This window comes from Mus pahari, chromosome 15, assembly GCF_900095145.1.
Source record: "Mus pahari chromosome 15, PAHARI_EIJ_v1.1, whole genome shotgun sequence".
In the NCBI taxonomy this organism is placed as follows: domain Eukaryota; kingdom Metazoa; phylum Chordata; class Mammalia; order Rodentia; family Muridae; genus Mus; species Mus pahari.
In genome coordinates, this window is record NC_034604.1 from 28,388,717 (window position 1) to 28,399,940 (window position 11,224).

Sequence of the window (11,224 nt, forward strand, 5' to 3'; positions counted from 1 at the left end):
ACACACACACACACACACACACACACACACACACACACACACATACACACACACACACATCCTCTGTAGTAATGTTACCAAACAGATACCTCTTCAAAGTGCTCCAAAACATCCAGTGAAGTCATTAACCGGTCCCAGTCCAAGCGCCAGGGCCCTGGGCGTATATGGTCTATTACATTATTGACCACATCATCCATAACTCCCTGAGCTTTATATCTAGAAGACAAAAAAACAAAACAAAGGCTATCCAAATGAACATTTCAGCACAGAGCTAACACTAGAAATGGTAATAAAGGTCAATGCAGGCTTTTATAAAGTAAAAACAATCCTAACAACTTATCTAATAGATAAAAATCCTACCAATTATTTTTGCCAAAGTATGTCCTTTGTCCTCAAAAAAATTAGAAATCTGAAGGTTATGCTAATGTCATCATAGACACAGTGATGTCCCTTCACATTATAATATATCCCCAAACAGTTTACAGGACATTCTACAACTTCCACTCCATACTGCCCTCTGCCCCTTTTCCCATTTCCTTTCCTCCCTCTAAGCCTTTCCATACAGAGTTCATTTCTCTTTCAAATTCATTAATTGTTGTTATATGCATGCATGTAGACACACACATATTCCTAACTAAAACCTGCTCAGCCTGTGCACTACTTGTGTGAATGTTTTTCAGGTCTCCCCATTGGGTATAGGATAACAATTGATATGCTCTTCCCTGGGGAAGACTGTTCCCCCACTCCCCTCTCCCACTCTCGGCATCCCTTAGTTGCCTGTAGTTCTCTGTGCAGTTCTGTTAAGGTCCCTGGGCTTTGCCCCACTCTGGGAGGCAGTTAGCCTTGTTCATCTCATGTTTAGGAATACATCTCCATAACAACCCCTAGATCTAAGGCTCAAGGAACATTATGGAAAGAGGGGAAAGACCGTAAGACCTAGGGAGGATCCAGGAGTTTACTGTGAGACTCTGTCCCCTTGAAATGTTAGAGACTGCACCCACACATAACTACACTGGCTTTAAGGAATGTATTAGGCATAGATTTGGAAAAGATATATATAGCACATTTAAATACACAAACAGTTGTTACGGAGGTGATACATGAGTAATTCCTTTAAAAATCAATGAAAATGATAATCCAATAGAAGATGGACAATGCCCAAGTTAGGATAATCCAAAACATTAATAAATAAACTCTGCTTCACTGGAATCAAATATACACTAACAGGATATCACTTCATTCACCCCCAAACTGTCAAATACTTACAAGGTTTCTGGATATGAGCTGAGAATGGCCATAGGTCTCTCCCTACAAAGCTGCACACTATCACAAATGTGTACACAATCCAGAGGAACTGCAAGAAGCTTTTTGCAAGCCTGATAAAGCCCCTTCTTAAATTCTAATGTATCACTCCTGTCCTTCTCAATATTACTCCAGTTAATTCAAAACCTTGTGAGGACCAGGCTGAGGATGGACAGAACTAGGCCAGAGGGCAAACAACACTGCATTTCTTTGTATGGAATTGAAACACCGTTCAAAAGCATGGTTCCGCATCCCACGCATGATGCTCTAGTTGTATAGGTACAACTTCTTCCCAAATAAACTTCTCATCCATGTTTAAGTAGCAGAGACAATTCTTTTGCCTTCATTTCTTAAAGAAACATCTATCTTTCTCTTGATCCCTGAAACCTTCTCAAGCCTGGGCGGGGCACCCCTTAGTTCTTTGCATGCCTCTCAATCCCCGCTGGGCACCACTGATTGAAAGGGTTCATTCCTAGACTGCTGACAACGCTTGATTCAACTCCAATCTGCCTGTCCAGGTCAAAAAGAGTGTACAACTCATCTTCCTGGAAATAGTATCTTTGGTATAGCACTTCAGAACATTTTGCATATACAAAGTGGGGTCAGCAGATTTCATTTTTAAAAAAGGCTGAGTCCTAAAGATTTGAACATTCTACTTAATTCCATATGGTAACTGTCCATGCTGGCTTAAAAAAACAAAAAACAAAAAAACAACAACAACAACAAAAAATGCTTTTCTTGACTACAGGCATAATTCATCTTTAACGATAAGAGAAGAAAGAATAAAATAAGAATAATACTCCTAAATAAAAAAAGAATAATAAATAAAAAAAGAATAATACTCCTATTTAAAGATGAATTTTTGTCTTAGGTAAAAATATCTTAATAAAAATATATATTTAAAGTAAGCCTAGGTTTATGCTGAGTATTCATCTCTGATTTATATTATAATATGAACATTTTCTTTTATTATTAGGTAGTCTTTTAAAACATAATAGTTAAAGGCTACCAACACTCTATCAAGTGCAGATGTTTTCAAAATTTAGTATGAAGATGCCTAGTTTTTAATATTCATAGTACTTAAATCACTATGACCTTATTGATGGGATCTTCAAGGAGAATTTTTTAACAGAATGCTACCCGGGCATGGGAATTCCTGCACACAGGAAACTGAAGCAGGAAGGACCACATGACCATGAGGACTCATTTCAATAGTGAGTTCAAGGCCACCCTGTCTCAAAAGAATCATTTTTTAAAAGTACTATAACACCTACCAATGTAGACTATTACAAGCGTTATGTATGCAATGCTAAAAAATTCAGACCTGTATCTGCCTACTGCTTTATTTATGTCCAACTCAACATACAAAGTATTTGGCCATTCTTAAGACCCTGAATTCTTATGATCAATTTGCTTCTCAGAAAGCTTTACACTGTAAAAATGAAGCTGAATTTTACATTGATCATGCAATACCACGTATGAGTTACAAGACTGAGCATTTACTTACAGATACCCATTAAACTCTTCTGAGGGTTTTCTCCAAACTGTCACATCTTTCTAGAAAAACAAAGACAGTGCATGGTGATCATCATATAGGTGGTTCAGAGTGCTTGACTTTGCATTAAAAAACAACTTAGGCAATTTTTCAGAGACAGTAGTTACTCATGTCATAAAGATACCTGCATTTGAGTTTCTTCTGTATCACACTGTAGGTACATCTTACACCTTGAAGATTTTTCAGTAGCTCAGAGATCCAATGACTTTAAAATTCAATGTTTGTACTATATTAGTAGCTGCTATTATTTGTTTCATTCCAGTCATAGCTATTTACTGTTACTGATACATTCAGTCTATGACATTAGGAGCGTTAAATACTTCATTCTGAATCTGTTCATGAAGTTTTAAAATAATTCACATTTATTGTGACTATGTTATATTGTTATAGTTCCTACGTCTCCCCCCAGTCATTCCCATCTGACTCTTAACTACAAAACTAACTAGAGAACTAGAGAGGAGCCTTGATTCTAAGCTTGGCTCTAACACTCAACCATGTGGCAGTTTGGCCAAATCACATGGTAAAGAGGAATACTAACTGTCCACTCACACGCTCTGCATGTCTGATATCAGTGCAAACTTTCAATGGCCACCCTTCGTTAAATTGACAGTGATCCAGTTTCTCTGTTGACTTTGAAAACTGTCCATTGCTCTTGTCGCCATGCACCTATTATCAAGTCTAACCATCAAAGAGCTACTGGGTTCATTTCTTTGTAAGAAAACACACAATACCATTTGCAGAATTATTGATTGTACATCCATTCCACACATTATTTATCATGCATATTTTTCCCAATATTTTAAAAGTCTTCAAACACTTCATTGGCCAGATATTAATTACCCAAATGGCAATTACACACTCACCACTTTCTTAGCAACTCGCCATTGATCTTCTTCAATGCTGTGATACTGGATCAGGGTGTTTTGAAGTTTAGTTGAAATAAAGGCAACATCAGACAGTCCTTCCAGTTTGATATTCCTGTTATTGAAACCAAGATTAGTATCAGCAAACACTGGGGTAAGTCAAACTTTTCCGAATAAATTCTCCTGGGAGAACTATAGAAGGCAGATGAGCATGGACCCCACTCCCAATGAATGAATCAGAAACTCTGAGAGTGGGAGCTGGGTAGAGGTTTTTCCTGAAACCCTGGGAAGAATAACTTATAGCTGGGGCTAATAATCAAGACTTTTGTTATAATAATCACTCATAATAAAATAATAAAAAAAAGAGACAAATGGCAGGAGAGCCGGGAGGTGGCTCTCTTATCTATAGGCTGTTGATGCTCAAGCATTCCTCTAATTCTCAGCTCACCAGGCGGTTCCAAAGTCTACATCCAGAGGCCTACCAAGAACTTTGATCTGATGGTGCATCTCTATTTGTGCAGCCTTTTCTTAGCAATGTGTTACTAGAATGACAAGTGAGCCCAGATTCTCAAGTCAAAAGGCTGGGACTCACCAGAGATTTCTACTCATCCCACCGCTCCCCACTGCCTAGAGTTCCACTTCCTAGGGCTGTGCGTTCCTCAGGCCAAGCTTGTCAAGGCTCTGGATCTTTTGGACTTGGGATTTCTCTGCCTACACGGCTGGATTCCAAATCTTAGTGTGAACTAACAAAGTACAATGCCAACTGCAGTTAAAACTCCCGCCCTTGCCACAGACTTCTCAAGTTACTGTTAAATCTTTCTTTCACTCCTTACTGTGCCTAGCAGTGTCTGACGCTGATTTATATACTCCTGTGCGACCCTACTCTTTACCGCTTTACCTAACGAGGAGAGTAAGGGTCTTTGTCCTGGGTTCCACTAACACTCACCTACAACACTATGTGACACACAGTAGGATTTTCATACCAATGTCGAGGGTCCTTGTCATTTGCTCCACTAACACCTAGAACACCATGCGGCACACAGTAGGCTTTAATATCACTGCTGAAATGGCTTTTTTCCCACCCGAGAATCGGTATTCTTTTACTGTCTTTTGATGCTGATTCCATTTTCTTGTATAATTTCTACAATATCCCTACTCCTATAATAGGTTAACAGAGACAAGCTGCCCCCTATACAACCACGGAATCACTAAAAACGAAACCAGGAAAAGCTTCATTAACAATTCTGTCTTCCAACCAGAGCGGAGATGTATTGATCTAAAAAACCCCAGAAGGTTACAGGAATAAATCAAAGCCATAGCCAATATTTAAATATCACAGTGTAGAGTACAGAAACCTCAAATACTAAAATTGAGTACAAAGATGAGAAAGCATACACGGCAAAAGTCAATAGCCGAAAACTTGAGATCTATAAAAGTGATGGAAACTGTGTAAGTATAGATCCCACCTACCCACTGAAAGTGGACGAGCTCACTCCAAAAGTCTACCAGTCGAGAATATCCACAGCCACTCAGGAGCCTGCCATCCTGACAGCCAGGACAATGACCTCTTTCAAGGCTGGGCTATAAACAAGTGCAAAGTCTTGGAGCGCTTATAAAAGACACTTCTCCAGCATTGTGACTAAGCCACAGTCTGTACACCCAAAGGTCCCCTGCTACCCTTCTTGTGGGGGGCAGATAAGAACTTCTATTTATTTCAAAATTATTTGATAGGAATCAAATGGAGTGGGATGCCACTATGACCATAACCAAACATTAGCTCGTACAATCCCAGGAGAGGAATGTAAGCAAATAATGTAAGCAATACAAGCTACCTGTAAAGATAAGAATCTGCAACCTTGAGACATTGATCTTGGTAATCGTTCCCATCTGCTCACCAACACACTTCCAAGAACTTGTGCCACCGCCTATGTGCAGCCGAGCTCGCTGCCTCCTTTCTATGTTTTGGGGATGGACTGCCCGGTGCTGGCTTACAGTCCACTCTGTAACTAATCCTTTACATTCCACCGTTTGGCTGTCGAGTCTTTGGGGGCATAGAATATAGCTGCCCAGGGTTGTGCTCTTTCTGACTAGTATACTCTAGAAAGCCAATGAATAAAATATGGATTGCTACTTAGACCAGTCACCTTTGAACTGCCGAACAACAACATTACCACAGGAACGAACAGGTTCACCAGGTGAAGCTACTGTTTACCAGTGTCTACTATACATCCAATTCTCAACAATGGAAATAGAGAAGATCTAGATTTTGCTCTCAGGCTTTATCCCATCCCTTAAATAAGTCTCCATGACAATTATAAAGCCAAGACTCTAGAAACTCTGATTAACAGCCTCGTTAAGGATGCTGAAGGAGGAGGCAAGCAGAGATGGAGGTAAATATAACATCAAAAGTTCCCTTTTAATCCTTGAAGTATTTCACTCAGCGGTGGATCCCTGCAGGGGAGTCTAGGATAAATAACGGTAACTGGACACGCGGCGGCGACGTGTTTGCTGGAGCACACCTAGAGTGAAGGCGGTAGGACTGGGTTGGACAGGTTTCAGCTCTCTCCTGATAAAAGCAGGTGCTTGGATTAACAGAAGGCAAAGCTCCCAGTTTACCCTCTGGCAATCCGTTTTAAATAGCACTCTGAATTTCCTCTTCCTAACTCAATCCTTTCCTTTCTTGACCTATTAAGAACTTCTCCAACCATAACAGAGATAAGAGGCACCACCTAACTGAACAAACTCTAACCACTCCATACAGAAGGTCATCTGATCTGGTTAATCCTCAAGCCTGAGTTAATTATTTGTCTGCTTTACGACGTTTTTTTGAAGCTAACCTTTCGTTGATGTTTTCTATGTCCTTATTTTCTTGAATGGAAACTACTGGGGCTTGGGAAGGTTTTCTTGATGCTGTCTGTGTATTAGCAACAAAGTCGTGGCTAACAATTCCAGTTATTCTCAATTATAAACCACAATGAAATGGCAATAAGTTCCCTTTTAAACACAAGACATTTTAGGACCCTCAAAACAGCTCAGTGATTAAAAGTGCTTTCATTTGATCCCCCAAAAGTGACCCCCATGCTGTTCTCTGACCTCCACGTGTACCACAGGAGCCCTGTCGTGTGTGCCGACACTCACACATGTACATCCAGTGCACAAACTTGGAAAGGAAATACTTTAAAAAGCCCCATAAACTATTTTTTTCTTTCATAGTTTAGCACACTTTATTAAAGGTTCTCCGTATCAGAACTTTTAACCTCCCAGTATTCAATTAATAAAATTTTGATGTGAATTGTGCCCATTTAACAAGCCACAGGCTTTCTTCAACAAGATAGCAAACTAAGGCCTTATTAAGTTATACACTGTAACATAAAAATGTTAACACTCAATTTCCAACTTATCTTGAACCGGTAATTTAACTTTTCTAACTCAAGTCAAGAACTTTCCGTTTTGAGACTGACCCTTGCTTGGTTTAGAGGAATGATTCATGAACACACTCTTCTGTGATGTGTATCTTTCAAATGGTCACCTCAATGCACAGCCTGACTAGGTTAACACTCTAGCCAATGTTCGACACAATATTTACATATTAATGACACCACAACCTGAATTTTGAATCTAATTTAGTGTATGAGTCTTCAATGTCCTTCATTCTTTTAAAATGGTTTTTAAAGTAGTGATGTCCTACTATGGGCTTAGTCTTCCTGGTAGTTATACATTGTGTTGTTTCATTTGAGTTTCATGTCAGCCTTAAGAGTTCATCCTGTACCACTATTTTACAGATAGGGGATATTGCAATGGAAAAGTTACATACTCAAGATCAAAAGGCAAATAAGCGAGAGAACAAAAATTCCAAAGCAAGCTTTTTGATCTGCATTTACAGGTCAATCCTGAAAAACAAACTCTGAAAGCTGGATCCACAGACTCGTCCAAGTTTGGCGTAAAAGCCTGACCTCCACAGTGTATTTAACTGCTGTCCTAGCTCCTGAATACCCACACTTCAAATAATCTCCCCTAAGCAGAAATGAAGGAAATCCGCCGCAGTAGCTTTCCTGTGTTAAACCATGGACTTGCAAGCTACTGAGGAAGTGTCGCTTGAGGACCCTGTCCCCATGGAAGCTTGATAAGAGCAAATATCCCTTGCGGAGTCTCCGCGGAGCACGCTCCTCGGGACTTTCCCCCACAGCCCGGGGAGCGCGACTACTGTTACCATTTAACAGATGAGGAAACTGAGGCCTGCTGGGCTCGCAGCCCTTGAACAGGGCAGCTCCCGTCTCACCTGCCAATCTGTGACCACCGGCTCTCAGGGTCAGCCATCTCTCTCCCCTTTACGGGGGGGCCGCTCCAGGAGATGCTCAGCTTCGCTTGGCCCCGCTGGACCCCGCTCGGCCGACCGCCCTCCTTCCTGTCCTGTACCGGAGGATGCCAGGCGGTCAACAACTCCAGGAAAAGGTAGCTCGCCACTCCTGCAACCCCGCGCCTTTCAGCAAGCTATTTTCCAGCCCGCCCAGCGCGGCTGGCAGCAGCCAATGGGCGCTGGACGTCTTCCAGCCACAGCCAATCAGAAGGCAGCAGGCTGCCTGAGTCAGGCGAGCGACGCCCTCAGCCCCGCCCCGTCCGTATCCTCGGAGGGGAACCTCCGTGGGGTGTTAGCGGAGTAACGTGTGTTCGCTGGGATTGGCTGGTGCCTCAGCGTGAAGGGAGCCGATTGGCCTCCGAGGATGGACCGATTCCGCGTGCGTGTGGGCTGGCCGGAGCCAGACAGAGGTCCCTAAGCGTGAGGGTTTGCCTTTGGGATTGGATCAGAGCCAGTGTGCCATGACCCATTGATTGTAAAGTTTGTGCAAGGCTGCGGAGAGAAATAACAAATGAGGGATGGTGGTAAGGGACCAAAGTCTCCATTGTGAAGATCCCAAATCAGGTGCTGCTAAGTTAAGACAGGCTGCAAAGTCTGGTGAGAAGCCCTCTCTGAGGATGATCTCCCCGCTTGCTTCCTAGCCTGGTGCTGGACAATAAAACCAAACCGTGCAACCGCAGTGTAAATTGACCTTTACCCAAACGGTTTTTCTTGTCTTCAGATAAGAAAGTTCAGAGAACATCCTTGAAAGCAGGCGGAGAGGTGTTTAACAGCCAACCTCAATGATCTGGACTTCATCAATTCGAACAAGAAAAACATTTATCCTAGCTATGAAGTTATCCCGGTGTGATTCTGGCAAGTCTGAACTCTGAAGATCAGGTGGTTTCAAGATTACATTTACTAAGAGATAGGTTATCTTGAGAACCGAGAGGAGGAGGGGACTGCAGTCGTTATTTTTGATAGGTCTGCTACAGTAAGAATAAATAATACCCCACACAAATTTAAATTTGCCTCGCTAAAAGAATCGCTAAACATCACTTGCTAGTCTTCACGCTTTAGAGCTCATTGAATCTATTGAACACCTTCCTAAGATAGTGGGTTTTTTGGTTTTGTTTTGTTTTTGTAAGTTTACATTTTTTTCTTTTCCTTTTTTTCTTCTCGGGCAGCAATTTTATTTATTTATTTATTTATTATATGACGGTTTTTTATATGTATGGGTTTTTTTGCATATATATCTGTGTACTACATGTGTACACATGCAGTGCCCGTGTAGGCCAAGTAGCCAGAAGCGGGTGTCAGATCCTCTAGGACTGGAGTGACAGATCCGTTGTGAGCAGCCTTGTGGGGGCTGAGAATGCAACCCGTGTCCTGGAAGAGAAGCAAGTGCCCTGAGCCATTCCCCCAAAAGGGGCACTCTACAGATATGTGAACCCGCTCGTAGATCTTAAAGCACTTAGGTACTAAGTGGCTGAAGTAGGATTTGATCATATGATCTCTAAAACCGAGGCTCTAGTTCGCCACAGAACTCGCACTGTGCTTCGCTGTTCCGCGTCAGACACCTATGTGCAGCTGTAGGACAAGACCCAGCCCTGGAGACTTGGCAGGAGAGACCGACAAGTTTGGAAAAATGGAAAATGTTTCTCGTTAAGTTCTTAGAATTGTAGCCAGGAAAGGCCAGTCAGCAGCTCTGCACATGCCTGGAGAATGCGTTGAAGCACACTTGACTCTCTCTGTGAAGGCGCTCCTGCATGACGTCACTACATCACGTGTCCACACATGCGATCTCCTGTCTCTGGTTCCGGAGACTTTTATTTCTTACCCCTTTTGTTCTTCATCTTTTGCCCTGTGGTTTCTTAGTTAGAATGAAGTTAGGGTCATTGGAAACCGCTATCTCTGTCGAGGTGGAATGTCACTAAAGCAAGACCTCTCGGGTTCAGATAAAAAGATACTACCTGGACCTAGCTTTCTGTACTCAAAGCACAATGCTAACTTATTTAATCCCAGTACAGTGTCTGAACATACACACTCACTGTTACCACTGACCTTAGGAGTATGAAAGGAGTCCACCATACAGGGCAAAAGATAGAAATGCCTTTCAAATAGTTTGAAAAGGGAGAAAATAAGATTTCCATTTAGATCTAAATATAAAAGAGACACGTGTAAGAGATTTGGACAGTTCTATGGAAAGTTATTTTTCCTAGACAAACCCAGCCATCTGAATTAGTACAGGAAATAGCTAAAGGAAGGCAGAAAAAGATCTCATAAGCAGAAACAGTATAGCAACAGTTTCTCCTCAACTATAAACAATAAATGTAGAAATAGAATAAAATGATACATACATATCCCCAGCTCCCTGAAATTTTAGAATGTTTGCTTCCTAAACTTTGTGGACCTGCCCAGATATGATGCCTATGAACCAGACCAATGGCCAGCATGTCAACATATACCCAAAGGTGCAGCAGCAACACTTAAATCCTGGCAGTGACCAACAGTAACGAAATTAGACTTAGACCTGATTATCAGGAGGGAAATCATAGCCAACTGTAAACGTACCCTGCTACATATAGCGATTGAGGCTATAGCTCTTAGAGGGGGGCCTGTTCCCTCAGTTTCCTGAACCAGTATAACTCCTAATTGCATTCTAAATTCTTGCCTTTGTAGCCACAGATAAGTACAGATCTCACCCTTCATCCAAGAAGCTTTTTTTTTTTTTTTAAATTTCTCAACAGATCCTTACAGAAAGTTATGCTAGTCAAAGTGCAGTGAGCCACTAATGGGGTGCTCAGACCCAATCGATGACATCTTCCTCACAACTCCAGCATGTTCCTGACACTCAGGGAGCATTCTGGAGGAGAGTAGAAAGAGTGGGAGAGCCATAGGACCAGGAAGAGTGCTTTGAGATTGTGCCTTCTAGCTATGACAGGGTAGCTACACCCATGAAGTCTCAACAGCATGGTAGCCTATCCCAGACCTGAACACTTCCAGCGTCAGTTGGCAACCCAGTACAGACGAGGGTACTCTCACTGGGGCCCACTCTTTGATGGTTAACAACTGCTGAGAGAGGAAGAGTCAGTCTTGCCCTGGGATGAGCCCCCTGATTGGTTATCCAGTCCCTCTGATTGGTTACCCAGTCCCTCTGATTGGTTA

At 42.0% G+C, this 11,224-nt stretch overlaps 1 protein-coding gene across 1 annotated transcript in view; it reads right to left on the reverse strand.

The window, feature by feature from the left end:
* Stard4 (StAR related lipid transfer domain containing 4) overlaps positions 1-8,228 on the reverse strand; it is a 15,225-nt gene extending 6,997 nt beyond the window's left edge. The window contains exons 1-4 of the mRNA XM_021214621.2: positions 8,000-8,228; positions 3,721-3,835; positions 2,810-2,859; positions 90-216 (exon numbers count right to left, since the gene is read on the reverse strand). Of these exons, the coding sequence (XP_021070280.1) occupies positions 90-216; positions 2,810-2,859; positions 3,721-3,835; positions 8,000-8,037 (330 nt within the window). The 5' untranslated portion in view covers positions 8,038-8,228. The remainder of the gene's footprint in view (positions 1-89; positions 217-2,809; positions 2,860-3,720; positions 3,836-7,999) is intronic.
* Positions 8,229-11,224: the final 2,996 nt, after the last annotated feature.